The 18,367-nt window shown below is 39.2% G+C and overlaps 1 protein-coding gene across 14 annotated transcripts in view; it reads right to left on the reverse strand.

Annotated features, from left to right (window-relative positions):
* Positions 1 to 18,367, reverse strand: part of LOC131409410 (HAUS augmin-like complex subunit 3) — a 186,069-nt gene that overhangs the window by 123,363 nt on the left and 44,339 nt on the right. For all 14 annotated transcript variants that reach the window (XM_058546563.1, XM_058546562.1, XM_058546567.1 and 11 more), the window contains 2 exons: positions 7,066 to 7,149; positions 6,657 to 6,752 (listed from right to left, as the gene is read on the reverse strand). In XM_058546563.1, the coding sequence (XP_058402546.1) occupies positions 6,657 to 6,752; positions 7,066 to 7,149 (180 nt within the window). The remainder of the gene's footprint in view (positions 1 to 6,656; positions 6,753 to 7,065; positions 7,150 to 18,367) is intronic.

Consider the following 18,367-nt stretch of genomic DNA (forward strand, 5'->3'; position numbering starts at 1 on the left):
ACTAATTCTTTCCTCCATAACGTCAGCTCTATTTTTTAAGGATTCTAGATTATTTTTTATCTCATTGTGTTCTTCCTATCCAGAATTTGTTTGGTTTATTTTTTAGAGTTTCAATCTCTTTGGTGAAGTATTCTTTCTGCTCATTAATTTTATTCCTGAGTTCACTGAACTGTCTTTCTGAGTTTTCTTGTAACTCACTGAGTTTATTTATGACAACTATTTTGAATTGTCTGTCATTTAGATTGTAAATTTCTGTGACTTCAGGATTGGTTTCTGGAGACTTGTCATTTTCTTCTGCTCTGAAGTGTTACTGTAGTTCTTTATGGTTTTTGATGAATTGATCCTTTGCCAGCATATTTGTGGTAGTATCAGGCAGATTCCACCTGCCACCACTGGGGAGGAGCAGGAGCTGTTTTCTGATCCTACCTCATCTGCTAGAACTTGTGTGGGTAGGGCTGCTCTGTGTTTGCATGGGCTGGTCACAGCTGCTCTACAGGTTGCACTCATATGGGCAGGGCCTCTGCACTGGGCAGATGGATCAAGCAGGCAAGGCCACTGTGCTCAGCATGGGACCAGCTGAGCTGCTGCAATAGGTGGGAGGGCTTGCCTTCATGAGGGATGAGCCGCCACTCAGTGGGTGCCATGGGCTGCTGTGCTCCATGGGTGGGGCACCTTCTGAGCAGGTGGGGCGACTTCTCACCCGCACTGCTCTCAGTGTGCAGGTGCCTTCGCAGGGGCTGAGCCACCGCCACTTGGTGAGGAGCGTTCCCACCGGTGGGACCACCGTGGCACAGTGGGCACTCTGCAGGCAGGGCTACAACTCTGAAAGTGTTCGCCTGGGCTGGGCTGCCCCAACCTCCTCTTACAGTCAGACCAGCTGCTGTGTGAGGATCCAAGACCTGGCTCACTGCCACCGGAAAGGGGGAGGGGGGCACTCACGAAGTTCCACTGCCTCCCAGGGATCCAGTCCACCCACCTTCAGATGTATGGCCATGTGGATCTCTCAGATGTCCTGTTTTACCGTGCAGGGGATCCTCTGTTGGTTAATGAACGTCCATTTAGTTGTAACTTAGAGGGGAGAGACAAAGGGAACAACTTGCTCCGCCATGATGCTGACATCACTCCTCTGGAATTTATTTTTGTGTATGGTGTAAAATAGAGGTCAAGATGCACTGGCCCCTTATCATTTATGTTACAAGGCCTCCTTACTCACTGCTTTGCAGTGCCACTCCTCTCAGAGATCATGCACTTTATACACACATATGGAGGTCTGTTTGTGGATTCTCTATCCTGGGTCCACTGGCCTATTTGTTTATCCTTGAATCGACACTATATTGTACTGCTTAACTAATTCCTAGTAATCCCTATGCTTTATGATTACTCTTGATATCCAATAGACTAAGTCCTCCAATAGCGCTTCCCAAGATTGTACTGGCTGTTCTTACTTTTTTGCATTTCCATATAAATTTGGGAATCAGCTTGCAAATTTCTACAAAAAACTCCTGCTAGGGTTTTAATTAGAATTGTTTTGAATCTATAACTCAAATTAAGGGAGAACTGATATAATTTTAATGTAATAGTATAAACCACAGAATTGTATCACTCTCTATTTGAATAAAGAATGAGAATACAAAAGTCTTGGCCAGCCATGAAAACATAAACAGGAAAGCCAGCATTGGTGTTCTTGGAGCAGGCACTGCCCAGGGGGAGGAATACTGCCTCAGTATAACCCAGAATTGCAGTTTTCTAAGTAAAGCTATCCCTAGGGGGATGAAAGTGCATGAAAATACCTAGCCAAGAAACTGCTTAAGATCAACTAGCTCTCCGCATCCTGATACCGTACTCACAAAATAACTTTCTAACCACAGTCTCCCTGTATATCTTGACTCAAGCTGTCTGAGAATACTTGAAAAGAATTGAGTGTTTGATTTCATAAAACTCTGGATAAAGCTCTACCAGTGTTGGTTAATGATTAGAGGCACAGTGCCATACCTGCCTGCCATTCCACAAGCTTTATCAAACAGTCCCTGTGTTGGCTCCTGACACTACATTCTTCTCATCTCCTTTCTTTCTGTGGCCACTCCGTAGTCTCTCGTTGGCGCCTCCTCTCTGACTTCTAAGTGTCAGTTTCTCAGAGTTCAGTTCTGTAGTTATGAATGTTGGCTGCTTATTAGAATCAGGCTCTGGTTCTGTGGATCAGTCATGAGCTTGGGCATAGGTATTTTTCCAAAGCTCCTGCCAGGGTAGAGGACCACCATCCCGGGGTGACTTTAATAAAAATTAGCTGACCACTTCCAAGTGTGTATCTCTAGCACAAGACTTCTCACAGACCCAACTGCTGTGTGACATCTGTCTCAATGTCTTGTGAACACTTCTGTCCTAACATGTCCAAGATTGAAAGCTTGACCTCCCCCCCCAATACACCATTCCTCTCCGTTTTCCCTGAGAAGTAGCCATCTCTCAGGTGCACAATTAAGAAAACCAAGAATTACCCTGCTTTCCTGACTTCTGTTCATACTCACATGAACTCACAGTCACAGAAGTTCCTTTCTGTTATAAAAATGTTCTGAAAATACGTCTGCTTTGCTCCATCTTCACTGTTATCACTTGGACTACTGACACATCAGCCCCCACATTACAGTGACAGCCTATTAATGAGACTTCTCCATTCTCCAACCAGCTACAGGAGTGGGCTTTTTAAAACAAAGCTAACACTTGTTAGAATGGCCAGAATCCAAACACTGACACCACATGCTGATGAGGATGTAGAGCACCAGGAACTTTTATTCATTGCTGTTGGAAATGCAAAATGGTACAGTCACATTGGAAGACAGTTTGGTGGTTTCTTACAAAACTAAACATTCTCTTGGCATACGATCCAGCAATCATGCTCTTTGGTATTTACCCAAGGGAACTGAAAACTTATGTCTACAAAAAAACCTGCACACAGATTTTTATAGCAGGTTCATTCATAATTGCCAAAACTTGGAAGCAATGAGGTGTCCCTCAGTCGATATATGGATTAATAAACTGTGGACTATCCAGATAATGGAATATTGTTCAGTACTAAAAATAAATGAGCTATCAAGCCACAAAAAGACATGGAGGAACCTTAAATGCATTACTGCTAGGTGAAAGACTCAAATCTGAAAAGGCTACATGCTGTATGATTCCAACTATATGGCATTCTGGAAAAGGCAAAACTACGGAGACAGTAAAAAGATCAATGGGTACCAGGTCTTGGGGGTAGGGAGGGATGAATAGGCAAAACACAGAGAATTTTTAGGGAGTGAAACTACTCTGTACGATACTATAATGGTGGATACATGTCATTACACATTTGTTAGAACCCAGAGAATGTACAACACCAAGGGTGAACCCTAATGTAAACTATGGACTTTGGGTGATGATGTGTCATGCAGGTTCACTGACTGTAACAAATGTACAACTTTTGTGGGGGATGTTGATAGTGAGGGAGGCTGTGTGTGTGTGGGGGGGGATAGGGGATATAAGAGACTTCTCTGTACCTTCTGTTCAATTTTGCTATGAACCTAAAACTACTCTGAAAAATAAAGTCTAATAAAACCATATCTAAGATCACAGCCATGCCCTTTTGAACCATTCCAGGCCACTTGTTTTACCTAAAGTCTAAATCCCTCCCCACGGGGAGGAGAACAGGGAAGGTGAAGGGAAGTAGAGAGAAGGAGTCTTAATTTTGAATTTAGAACCATGCACACGTGTTGCCTAATAAAAGTTAATCTTTTTTAAGTGCACAAAATAGTATGACTTGTTTAGCTAAATAAGAGAATAAGGCTAATATGATTTATGTCGACCATGTCTTTGTGAAAAAAATTAAGGTCACTGTCTTAATTCTGTCTACAAGAAAGCACATCAACACCAAAAGAGATTACATTCCCTTTCTTACGTTGTTGGTTGTCTGCAAGCACGAAGGAGCCAACAAAGCGAAGGGCAACACTGCCAGCTGGTGCCAGGACAGAGAATAAATCAGCCCAAGACCCCCAGCTCAGGTGCAGTTTTCCCAGGTACTGCCATTGCTGGAACTTTAGGACATACTGCCCACATCTGTCATACGGGTGCTGAAATCCATGCTGGAGTCTCTCCAGCAAGATGGGTCCTGCTTCCTGCTGTCCCAGTACTCCGTGAACAAACAAGAGACATTTAGTTCAGCCCCGCCACGTGCTAGCTCTAGGCCATTTGGTTCTGTGGATGCAGTGAACAAGTCAGATGAGGTCTTAGATCTGTGCAACCTACATCCTAGTGGAATAAGCAAACAAGTGAGATAACTTTAGGTAATGGTGAGTTGTATGGAGAAAACAAATCAAGGTAAAGAAATAGGTAGTGACCGGGGGCCTTGCTGTCATCTGTGTGACCAGAGGAAGTTTTTCTGAAAGCAATACTTAAGCTGACAATCAGAAGCCAGCCATGCAAAATCTGTGGGAAGAGTCTCCAGACAGAGGAAAGAGCCTATGCAGAAACTCATGGGGTAGATAGTGTGCTCAGTGGGGTGCAGGGAGTAAGGAGGAGAGGAGTGACATGAGGCCAGAGAAGGGGCAGGGCAGACCCACGGGCCAGGGAGGACACACTCCAGAGCTTGGGTTTTATTCTGAGTGTCATAGGAAGCCATTGGAAGTTTAGGTCAGGGTAGTAACATGACTTTTCTCATGTTTTAAAAGATCCTTCTGCCTGGATGTGATGAATAACCAGCAAGGGTAAGAGTAGAAGCAGAGAGACTGCTTAGGAGGCTTTAAGGAATCTAAGTGGGAGAAGACTAATGGGTGACAGTGATGGAGGGAAGCAGACAAACTCAAGACATATTTTTGGAGGTAGAGATCCTAAGACTTGCTGTGGGGTGAGTCTGAAAGAAAATCTTGTAGGTTTCTGGATGAAGTAGCTAATAATAATAGCCAATTCTTATTGGTTTTTGAGAGCTCATATGTCAGGCATGGTCCTAAATACTGTTTTACACACACACACACACACACTCTCTCTCTCTCTCTCTCCACACACAAACACACACACACTCTCTCTCACCACACACACACACACACACACACGTTGAATCCTCACAAGATTCCAGTAGGGAAAGTACTTTTATTATCATTCTTTTACAGATCAGGAAACTAAGGTACAGAGCAGTCAAGTAACATGGCCCAAGCTGTGCAGGTAGGCATGGTGGCTGACCCCACCGCCCTTGCTCCACCCACTGCTGGCTCCCAAGGACACAGGAGGACAGGCCACTTACTAAGATAGAGAAGACTTGGGAAGAAGGTGGATTCAAGTCCCTTCAGTGGAACTTCACTCCACAGGAGCCCGTGATTCACTAGATAACTGCCATCTGAGCCTCCTGAGGGCCAGGTGTGGGGACAGTCAATAAGCGAGGGGCTCCTCGAGGGCTGAGACAAGCAGAAAGTGTAGTGCTAGAGGGGCAATATGCATAGAGAAGGAGTCTAGAAGGAAATTTTCCTCTGTTGCAAAATCAAATGCTGAACAGGAACAGAACGTACAAATTTTAGCCTGGTTCTCACCATAATAACATGAATCCACTTATTACTCACCTGCACTCTGCATGCTTTCAGTAATATTACTTATTGGCTTCTAAATATCTATTTATACTCTGCAACTCTAATAAAGTAGAATCTCGCTACTCCCTGGCTTTTTTATTTATTTATTTATGTGTGAGGAAGATCAGCCCTGAGCTAACATCTGATGCCAATCCTCCTCTTTTTGCTGAGGAAGATTGGCCCTGGGCTAATATCTGTGCCCATCTTGCTCTACTTTATATGGGATACTGCCACACCATGGCTTGACAAGCGGTGCATCGGTGCGCACCCAGGATCCTAACCTGCGAACCCTTGGGCCGTGGAAGCAGAGCACGCACACTTAACCGCTTGTGCCACCGGGCCAGCCCCTGCTCCCTGTCTTTTAAAAAATGTATTCCTCGGGGGCTGGCCTGGTGGCATAGTGGTTAAGTTCGTGCACTCTGCTTTGGTGGCCTGGGGTTTGCAGGTTTGAATCCTAGGCGTGGACCTATGCACCACTCATCAAGCCATGCGTGGTGGCATCCCACATGTTTAAAAAAAAAAAAAATAGAGCAACATGGGCACAGATGTTAGCTCAGGGCTAATCTTCCTCAGCAAAGAAAAAACGAGGAGGATTGGCAACAGATGTTAGCTCAGAGCTAATCTTTCTCACACACACAAAAAAATGTATTCTTCTCAAGAGAAGAGCAGCTACAATTTTCTAAAACAAATTTGGGGAAAGGAGAAGGCTGACAACCTTTCCCATTTTCAGTCTCTTGCAGGGGCATGAAACAAAGAGGTTATGACTGGATTGTCAAGAATCTGGATTTCAGAACAAAATTCCACCAAATTGTCCTTTGCAGGAAATCAAGCCAATTGATTGCTTCTGGAAAACTATACTGTCTGTCTCTTTCTCCTTGGTTCATAAGGAGGAGGGCAACCTTGGGGTGGGAGCACCTCTTCTGCCATAAGGAGGAAATGATCAAATTGAACTGCTCCATGGCGGTCGCTGCAGGCATGTCCCACTGCTGGAAACCAGGCCAGTCTGGGAGCTGACTCAGATGTGGTGCAGTTACACTATCATTTCAAAAAAAGAGGATGATTTTCAAACCTTACCATGGCTTCTGACGTGGATAGGTGTCCCTGCAGCCCCGTTTTGGGAAGAGTCTCCCTTGGACTCAGCAGATGCAGCTTTAGCTTGCCAAAGAGGATCTTCAACAAAAGCAATTATGTGTGATGAGAGAGTCTTAGATTTGAGAGAAATTGAACATCACTATAACAGAGTTAAAGCAACCAGCCACAGAAGACATACACAATTACACATTACAAAATGCTTAAATTCTGATTTAGTACTTTTCTTGGATTTAAAGGCTTTGCAGTAATGAATCGTAATGTGAGAGAACATCAACAACTTAAAGAGTTTTCAGATAATCAACAAAAAATAATATTTATAAATTTAGAATAAATCTCCCTTTAACTCCTGAATAAGAAGAATATTTTATAAAAGAACAAAATTTAGCTTTACCTCTCGAAGCTGATTATTACTTGTTATAAGAAACTGTTCTCCTGCAACAAAATGGGCTTCTTGCTCCAATTCCTTGAGACGAGACTGTGAATGTGATAAACACAATTTATCTCATTAATAGTTTTCACAATTTAAGATTATTTAATATGTTCATCAAACAATTCCCAACAAAAGCTCTTATAAGAATAAAAAATAATCTACAATTTACCAAAATAGACATTAAAAAAATACATATTTTGACTCCTGGTGAAATACTCAGGCTCATAGAATCACTATCCTCCAAACCTAAGGAAGCAAGCTGAAAGAAGCAAAAATAGTAAATAATACACCGAAATGAAGGAAGGAAAGAATGAATTCTCCAGCAATATTACGACTAGAAAAAGGACCCAGCATCACACCATAAACTTCCAAACATCTAAAGTATTCCAAGGCAGAAGAGTCAGGACCAAACTGCATGGTGACCATAGTGACGACCATGTGAGAGCCTTCCCTCCAGACAGAGAGAGCAGCTACAGGAGAAACAAGTGACAACATTCTGAACAACTACACCAACCCAAACTGGGACACAGCCCAGGATGAGAGGTGGTGAGTGTCAACTTAAAAAGAAAAGCAGCAAACACGTCTATACGGGAATAGCCAAAAGAGTTGCAGTTCCAGATGTGCAAGCTATGGCAAACCACAAGCAAACCTGGAGAACAAAGGAGAGGAGATGCTTTTATGGAGAAAAGGTGGAGTAGGAAGGGGCTGTTCTAAATGAAAGTCCACTGGGGGAACGTAACAGTTCAGAGTGGCAACGGCTTCTCATTGGCTGGGCTGTTGCCAGGTGGGGAGAGAAATCTTCCTTCCTCCTGATCAGCAGTAAAATAGTAAACACCTTCCTGTCTGAGATGCAAGCATACTTCTCTTCCTATTTGGAGTAACTGACCATGTATGATAGGGTGTAAGGGCGCCCCCTCCAGGCCTTCCTGACCCCTATGTAGTTAAAGTTTCTCTTTTTCCTTTCACAAGGGCATAGATGGTCCAGGTGAAAAAAATAAAACATACCTTATGAAACAGCTGATAAAAACAGTGCTGAGCAGAGCACTAGGACATGCTGAACTAATAAACCTCTTCCCACCCTCCCCACCCCACCCCCAATTTTGGTCAGAGAAGAAAAGTAAAAGAAGGCCAGTACTTAAAAAAAATTATAAAAGAAAAGAGAGATCAGAGTTTAAACCAACCAACTCTGGTGAAATATCATCTGCATTCTACTCTTTATCAGACGAGAACCACTTTTAGGCTGAAATTCTGAAAGAAGTTTACAAATAGGGTCCAGAGAAATTAGGAGTGGGACAAGTATAATACAAAAAAATAGTATCTAGGCAAAAAAAAAAACCCCTAGAAACAATTTCCTCACTTAAAGTATGCCAAAACTCTGTAGTCAAAGAAACAAATGATAAAGAGAAAAACAAAAGAACAAAGCATTAAAAGACAGATAATGGATCCCTTCAGGATAAGTCATACCTCAGGAAACAAAAAATTTAGTAACAAATTGTTTGATCTCAAAGAATTAAGAGAGAACGTGAGCTTCCAGTTAAAATGGTACAATTAATTCATGCATTAATGCATTCCTTGTGTTTAAGCACACAGCAGTAATGGACAAGTATAAACAGACAAAAACAAAAAGACAGTTTGAGAAAAAACCCACAAAACATAAACATCTCTTTGGAGCAGAAACAGATGAGAACTACAAAGCAGCGGCAGAGCTGAGGCCAAAGTCCAGCTGGGCGTTGGGGCCAGCAGCCACCCTGGAGCTCCAGTCATGCTGTGAAACAGGGACTGAAAGTGCTCCATTCATGAGAGGAAGCCGGGGCCAGGTTGCATCAGTTACCTACTGCCTCATAACAAACCACACCCAAACAACCACTGTTTTGTTTCTTCACATTTCGGCATGATTGGCAATTTAGGTAGGGCTCAGCTAGGTTGATTGTGCTGGCCTTGTGGCATCATGGGTAGAGGTTTGCACATCTTTCATTAGATTTATTTCAAATATTTAGCTCATTTAAAAATTGTGTTAACTGGCTTTTTCTTATAGATAGGAATTCTCTATAGAGTCTACATATGAGTCCTTTGTCATTGAAAATACAATCAAAATCCCAGTAAGGTTTCTTTTTTAAGTATATCACACAATTTTACATGGAAATGAAAAGAACCTAGAATAGCCAATACTATATGGAAGAAGAACAAAGATGGAGAATTTATACTATAGGATATCAAGACATTCTATAAAGCTACCATAACTAAGCCAGCGAAGTATTAGCATAAGGCTAGTCAAATAAACGAATGAAACAGAGTAGAGTCCAGAAAAATATCTACACATATACAGTGACCTGATTTATGACAAAGACACTACTGTAATTCAGTGGGGAAACAATGGCACTTTTAATAAATGATGCTGAAATAAATGGAAATCCATTTGAGGAAAAAATATTAACTGTACTTCATACCACATAGAAAAATTAACTTGAAATGGATGACAGGCTTAAAACAATACAGTTTATAGAAGAAAACACAGGGAAATATCTTTACTAGAGGGCAGAAAAAGAGTTCTTAGCACAAAAAAATTCTTAAACATTTAAAAAATGGTTCGTTCACTGGACTTCATTAAAATGAAGAGATTCTGTTCAACAAAAGACACCACTATTAAGAGAGTGAAAAGACAAGCAAAAATACAAACTGGGCCAGATAGTAAATATTCTAGGCTCTATGGGCCACATATGGTCTCTGTTACATATTCTTCTCTATTTTTGTTTATTTGTTTTTAAAAAATTCTAACAACCATTCTCAACTTGCAGGCCATACAAAAATAGGCCACAGAATAGATTTGGCCCACAGACCGTTGTTTGCCAAACCCTGGACTGGGAGAAAGTATATTTTCAATATATATTATAAAGGATTGACATACAGAAGATATAAAGAACTCCTACAAATCAATAAAGAAGTTAGTTAACCTAAATTTTAAAATGGGAGAAGTCTTTGAAAAACTGAATCACAAAAGAGTATATCCAAAATACCATCACGCATATGAAAGGTGCTCAATATTATACTCATCAGAGAAATACAAATTAAATCCACAAGATAAAACTACAGACTTACCAGAGTGGCTAAAGTGAAAAGACTGACAGTACCATGTGGGTAAGGATGTAGCAAATGGGACCAGAAAATGTTACAACCAATTTGAAGAGTTATTTGGAAGTACCTACTACAATGTGTAGTAATGTGTAATGTATGCACACCTCGTGACCCAGCAATTCCACTTCTGGATATAAAACCAAGAGAAAGGAGCATTCACATCCACCACAGGTTATGCACATAAATATTCACAGCGCCCATCAATGGAAGAGGGTGTAAAAAAATTATGGCACATTCTTACAAGGGGTGCTACATAGCAATTTTTATTAGAATGCACTTCTGTTACACTCAACCAAATCGGTGAATCCCACAGACAGAATGTGAGCAAAAAGAGCCAGAACCAAAGAGCCCACACTGTGTGGCTCCATTTACATGAAGCTCAAAATCGCTGGGGACAGAATCAGATTAACAGCTATCTCTGGGGGTATAGACTGGGAGGGGACAAGAAAGAGATTTCCGGGTGCTGGAAATATTCTATATTTTGATCTGGGTGGAGGTTAAATGGGTGTATACATATGCAAAAATATATCAACAGCAAGAATTGTACCAAGGAGATTCTGGGAAGATGGGGGAGTAGAAAGCACCTGTGAGGTGAGAATCTGTCTTCCCAGCCAGACAACAACTGCACTGGCAGAATCTGTCTGATGTAACTATTTTAGAACTCTGGAGTCTACTGAAGGCTTGCAACTTCCAGGGGAAGTCTTGGACAATAAAAGTGGTTAATTTTTCAATTTCAGCTCTTAGCACAGTAGCAGCTACCCATCCCCTCCCCCAACCATGCAGTGGGAAGCTGTGCACGTGTTCCTGGAGCAGCTTGCGCACAGCTTGCGGGAACCAAGGTGGGCAAAGAGGACCCTGTCCTCCAAATATCAGGGGTCTGTGCTCTGATGGCTGCTTCTGATCACAGAGGTGCAGACAAAGAGCCATTCTTGTTGTACTGCCCCCATTGTTGCAAGACCCTTCTGCTCCAATGAAGTGACTTCCAGGGGATTTAAAGGGTCAGTGCCATTTTTCCTTCTCCTTAATTTTTGCTTTTTCTCCTCTTGGGAGCAGATATTAAAGACAAGGACATTCAAAAGCAACTGCATCTATGGTGGGAAATAGAAAGTGACTGTGCATGCCCAGAGAAAGGCTCAGAAAAAAACCAAGAACACCTTAAGGTTACACCTCAGGCTGAACCTCAAAACAGAGACAACCTACAACAAGCAAAAACCCAACCAACCAACCAAACAAACAAACAATAACATAAAATGAGCAAACCCTGGGGAAAGGGAAGAATCTGATTCCAGAGTTACTACATTATTAGATTCAAATGTCCGTGTTTAACAACAACAAAAAAAATCACAAGGCATACAAAGAAACAGGAAACATAGACCATTCAAAGGGAAAAAAAATCAACAGAAACTGTCCCTGAAAAAAAAGACCTGATGGCAGATCTACTAGACAAAGACTTTAAAACAACTGTCTTAAAGATGCTCAAAGAACTAAAGGAAGATGTGGGAAAAGTCAAGAAAATGATCTGTGAACAAAACAGAAATACCAATAAAGAGACAGAAAATGTAAAAAGAAACCAAAAAGAAATTCTGGAGCTGAAAAGTATTGAAAAATTTTAATGAAATCTAAAATTCACTAGAGGGATTCAAAGGCAGATTTGAGTAGACAGAAGAAAGAATCAGTGAACTTGAAGACAGGATGATGGAAATTATTGAGGCTGAGGAACACAAAGAAAAATGATTGAAGAAAAGTGAACAGAACTTAAGGGATCTGTGGGACACCATTAAGTGGACCAACATATGCACTGTAGGAATCCTAGAAGGGGAAGAGAGAGAGAAAGGGGCAGCAAGAATATCTGAAGATATAATGACTGAAAATGTCTCAAATTTGATGAAAGACATGAATACAAACATTCAAGAAGCTCAACGAACTTCAAGTGAGATGAATTCAAAGAGATCAACACCAAGACACAATATAATCAAACTTTCAAAAGACAAAGACAAGAGAGAATATTGAAAGCAGCAAGAGAGAAGCATCATCACATACAAGGGATGCTCAATAAGATTATTAATGGATTTCTCATCAGCAACTTTGGAGACCAGAAGATAGTGAGCCAATATATTCAAAGTGCTAAAAGAAAAAAACTATCAATCATGAACCCTACATCCATCAAAACTGTCCTTCAAGAGTGAGGGAGAAATTAAGACATTCCCAGATAAACAAAGGCTGAGAAAGATGTGACCACTACATCTGCCCTGGAAGAAATGCTCAGGGAATCCTACAAGGTGAAAAAAAGGACACTACAGAGTAACTTGAAGCCATATGGAGAAATAAAGCACTCAATAAAAGTAAATACATGGGGAATTATAAAAATTAGTAATATTGAAACAATTTGTAACTGCACTTATTGTTTTCTACATGATTTAAGAAAAAAACCAATTAGGAGTATAAAAGCGAGTATTATTGTAAATTTAGTTTGTAACTCCAAATCTTGTTTTCTACATAATTTAAGATACTAAGGCATTTAAAAAATTATTAGTTTACATTTTGGGGCACACAATGCATAAATATGTAATTTTGTGACATCAACAACTGAAAGGGGTAGGCACAGAGTGGTAATGAAGCGGAGTTCTTGTATGTTATTGAAGTTAAGCTGGTATAAATTCAAATTAGAGTGTTATAACATTAAAATCTTAAATGTTATTCCCATGGTAATCACAAAGAAAATAGCTATAGAATATACACGAAAGGAAATGAGAAAGAAACTTAAACATTTCATTTCAAAAAAATCAACTAAACATAAAAGAAGACAATAATGCAGGAAATGAGGGACAAAAAGGCTATAAGGCATATAGAAAACCAACAGCACAATGACAGAAGTAAATCTCTCCTTATCAATAATTACTTAAATGTAAACGGATTAAACTTTCCAATCAAAAGACAGGGATTGCCAGAATGGATAAAAACACATCATCCAACTATACGCTGTCTATGAGAGACTCATTTTAAATCCAAAGATACAAACAGGTTGAAAGTGAAAAGATGGAAAAAGATATTCCATGAAATTAGTAACCAAAACAGAGCAGGGGTGGCTAGACTAATATCAGACAAAATAGACTTTAAATCAAAGGGTTATAAGAGACAAAGGATGACATTATATTTGACACAACAAGAAGATATAACAATTATAAACATTTACACACCTCATGACAGACCATTAAAATATATGAAGAAAAACTAACAGAATTGAAGGGAGAAATAGACAGTGCTACAATAATAGTTGGAGACTTGAATACAGTCATGTGCCACATAACAACATTTCAGTCAATGATGGAACGTATATATGACAGTGGTCCCATAAGATTAGTACCATAAGTATGTAGTAGGTGATACCATCTAGGTTTGTGTAAGTCCACTCTATGACGTTCACACAACAATGAAATCACCTAATGATGCTCTTCTCAGAAGGTATCCCTATTGTTAAGCGACACATGACTGTATCCCACTCACAATAATGGATAGAACAACCAAACAGAAGATAAGTAAGAAAACAGAGGACTCAAACAACAATAAACCAATCATATCTAATAAACACACACAGAACACTACCCAACAACAGAATACGCATTCTTCTCAAGTGTGCACATGGGACATTTTCCATGATAGACCATAAGTTAGGCCACAAATTAAGTATAAAGAGATTTTAAAAGATAGATATCATACAAAGTATCTTCCCTGACTACAACAAAATGAAGTTAGAAATCAATAACAAAAGGAAAGTTGGAAAATTCACAAAATTGTGGAAATTAAACAACACAGTTTTAAACAACCAAAGGATCAGGGAAGAAATCAAAAGAGAATTTAGAAATTACTTAAGAGACGAATGAAAATGAAAACAACATATTAAAACTTATGAGGCACAGCGAAAGCAGTGCTAAGGGGGAAATTTATAGCTATAAATGCTTATATTAAAAAACAAGAAAGATCTGAAATCAATAATCTAAATTTACAACTTAAAGAACTAGAAAAAGAACAAACTAAACCCAAAGCTAGCAGAAGGAAGGTAAGAATAAAGATTACAGCAGAGATAAGTGAAATACAGAACAGAAAAACAACAGAGAAAATCAATGAAACAAGAAGTTGGTTCTTCAAAAAGATCAACAAAATTGACAAACCTTTATTAGCTAGACAGACTAAGAAAAAAAATTACTAAAATCAGAAATGAAAGTGGGGACATTACTATCAATTCCACAGAAATAAAAAGGATTATAAGAGAGTACTATAAATGACTGTATGGCAACAAACTGGATAAACTAGATAAAATGAACAAATTCCCAGAAGCACAAAACCTACAAGACTAAGTCATGAAGAAACAGAAAATCTGAATAGACCCATAAGTAGTAAGGAGATCGAATCAGTAACCAAAAATCTCCCAACAAAAAAAAGCCCTAGACCCAGGGGCTTCACTGGTGAATTCCACCAAACATTTCAAGAACTAATACCAATCCTTCTCAACTTTTCCCAAAAAATTGAAGAGGAGGCAACATTTTCCAACTCATTCTACGAGGCCAACATTACCTGATACCAAAGCCAGACAAAGACACTACAAGAAAAGAAAACTGCTGACCAATAGTCCTTAAGCACACTGATGCAAAAATCCTCCAAAATACTAGCAAACAGAATTCAGCTGTATATTAAAAGGATTATACACTATGATCAAGTGGGATTTATTCCTGCAATGCAAGGATGGTTTAACATATGAAAATTGATCAGTGTAATATGCCACATCAACAGAATGAAGGAGGGGAACCACATGAGCATCTCAATTGATGCAGAAAAAGCATTTGCCAATATTCAACACCCTTTCATGATAAAAACACTCAACAAACTAGGAATAAAGGGAAACCACCTCAACAAAATAAAAGTCACAAATGAAAAACTCACAGCAAACATCATACCCCCAATGGTGAAAGTCTAAACGTATTTCTTCTAAGATCAGGAACAAGAGAACGATGCCCACTTTCACCACTTTTATTAAACATGGTACTGGAAGTTCCAGCCAGAGCAATTAGGCAAGAAAAAGAAATAAAAGGTATCCAAATTGGAAAGGAAGAAGTAAAATGATCTCTGTTTGCAGATGATCTCATCTTACCTGTTGAAAACTCTAAATATTTCACACAAAAAAAACTGTTAGAATTTTTTGAACTCAGCAAAGTAGCAGGATACAACATCAACACACAAAAATCAGTTGCATTTCTACACATGAACAATCTGAAAAGGAAATTATAAAAACAATTCCATTCACAAGAGTATCAAAAAGAATAAAATACTTAGGAATTAACTTAACCAAGCAGGTGAAAGATTTGTACAATGAAAACTACCAAACATTGCTGAAAGAAATTTAAAAAGACATAAGTAAATGAAAACACATTTCATGTTCATGGATTGGAAGATTTAATATAAGATGTCAGTACTACTCAAAGTGATCTACAGATTCAATGCAATCCCTATCAAAGTCCTAAAGACATTTTTTTCAGAAATAGAAAAATCCATCCTAAAATTCTTACGGAATCTCAAGGGACACCGAGTAGCTAAAACAGTCTTGAAAAAAGAACAAAACTAGAGGATCCACATTTCCTGATTTCAAAATTTACTACAAAGCCACAGTAATCAAAATAATGTGATATGAGCATAAAGACAGACATATAGACCAAGGGAATACAAAAGCGAGCCCAAACATAAACGTTGCAGATATGGTCAAATGATTTTTGACAAGGGTGCCAAGACCATTCAACAGGGAAAAGACAGTCTTTTCAATAAACGGTGCTGGGAAAACTGCATGTTCACATGCAGAAAAATGCAGCTGTACCCTTACCTAACACCATACACAAAAATTAACTCAAAATGGATCAAGGACCTAAATGTGAGACCTAAAACAATAAAACTCTTAGAAGAAAACACAGGACAAAAGCTTCATGACATTGGATTTGGCAATGATTTTTTGGATATGACATCAAAGGCACAGGCAACAAAAGTAGAAAAATTGGGCTTCATGAAAATTTTTAAAATTTATGCATCAAAAGACACCATCAACAGAGTAGAAAGGCAACCCATAGAATGGGAGAAAATATTTAAAATTCATATATCTGATAAGGGATTAATATCTAGAATATATAGAGAATTCCTAAAACTCAACAACAAGAAAAATCAAACTCAATTCAAAAATGGGCAAAGGACTTGAATAGACATTTTTCCAAAGAAGATATACAAATGGACAATAAGCACATGAAAATATTCTCAACGTCACTAATCATTAATGAAATGCAAATCAAAACTATATTGAGGGGCCAGCCCGGTGGCGCAAGTGGTTAAGTGCGCATGCTCCGCTGCGGCGGCCCGGGGTTTGCCGGTTTGGATCCCGTGCATGCACCAACACACCGCTTGTCAAGCCATGCTGTGACGGCATCCCATATAAAGTGGAGGAAGATGGGCATGGATGTTAGCCCAGGGCCAGTCTTCCTCAGCAAAAAGAGGAGGATTGGCAGATGTTAGCTCAGGGCCGATCTTCCTCACACAAAAAATAAATAAATAAATAAATAAATAAAATTAGTAAAAAAGAACTATATTCAGATACCACCTCACACCCATTAGGATGGCTACTATCAAAAAAACAGAAAACACCAAGTGTTGACAAGGATATAAAGAAACTGGAACCCTCGTGCACTGTTGGTGGGAATATAAAATGGTGCAGCCACTGTGGAAAACAGTATGGACGTTTCTCAAAAAATTGAAAACAGAATTACGATAAGCTCTAGCAATTATTTCTGGGTACATAACCAAAAGGACTGAAAGCAGGGATCTCAAAGAGATATTTGTATACCCATTTTTATAGCAGTATTATTCATAATAGCTAAAACATGGAAACAACCTAAATTGCTTGCATCCATTGACAGATGAATGGATAAGCAAAATGTGATATATACATATAATAGAGTATTATTCAGCCTCAAAAAAAAAAGAAATTCTGAGAACATGCTAGAACATGGATAAACCTTGAGGACATTATGCCAAGCGAAATAAGCCAGTCACAAAAAGACAATCACTGTATGATTCACTTATATAAGATACCTAGAGTAGTCAAAATCATAGAGGAGTTATTGTTTAATGGGTATAGAGTTTCAACTTTACAAGATGAAAACAGTTATGGGGATGGATGGTGATGATGGTTGCACAACAATGGGAATGTATTTAATACTACTGTACTGTGTGGTTAGAAATGGTTAAGATGGTAAATTTTGTTAAGTGTATTTTATTACAATAAATAAAAAAGATTTGTAGCATTCACTGTATGTAATTTCTTTCTGCCTAAAAAGAAAAAATCAGTTCCAGGTGGATTATAAACCTAAATGCAAAGGCTAATGAAAATAGCTTTCAAACATAACACATAAGAATACTTCATATGAGCTTGAAGTAAGGAAAGATTTCTTAAACAGGATACACAAAGCACTAACCATAAAGAAAAAGATTAATAAATTGCACTACATTAAAAATGAATAACTTTTGTTCATCAAAAAACACCATTAGGAAAGTAAAAAGGTAAGACAGAGAGGGAGAGGGTATATGTAACAGGTTTGTAACCAGACTATATCAAGACGTCCTATAAATCAATAACAGAAAGACAAAATCCTCAATATAAAAGTGGGTAAAAAAACTTGAGCAGATCCTTTACCAAAGAGAAACTCCTAAAAGCTAATGATGATAGGAAAAGCTACTCAACCTCATTAGTAACCAGAAAAATAGAAACCAAAACCATAACAAGACACTATTATGTCCTCACCAAAATGGCTATTATTAAAAGTCTGATGTACCCATGCAGGTGAGGATGTGCAATGACAGGCCCCTGTGTGCACTTCTGGTAAGTGTGCCTTTGGAAAGCAATTCAATGTGATTTAATAAAGCTGAGCAATACCATCCCTGTGCCCCAGAAACCCCATCCTGCCTTACACCCCAGAGAAGCATGTGCACAGGGGCCCTGGAGACATGCTCAAGGGTGAAGCATGGTTTGTAATGACTGCAAAATGGAGACAACCCAGATGTCTATCAACAGTGGGCTAGAGTCATACAATGGAAGACTACA

This window comes from Diceros bicornis, chromosome 8, assembly GCF_020826845.1.
Source record: "Diceros bicornis minor isolate mBicDic1 chromosome 8, mDicBic1.mat.cur, whole genome shotgun sequence".
Classification (NCBI taxonomy): Eukaryota; Metazoa; Chordata; class Mammalia; order Perissodactyla; family Rhinocerotidae; genus Diceros; species Diceros bicornis.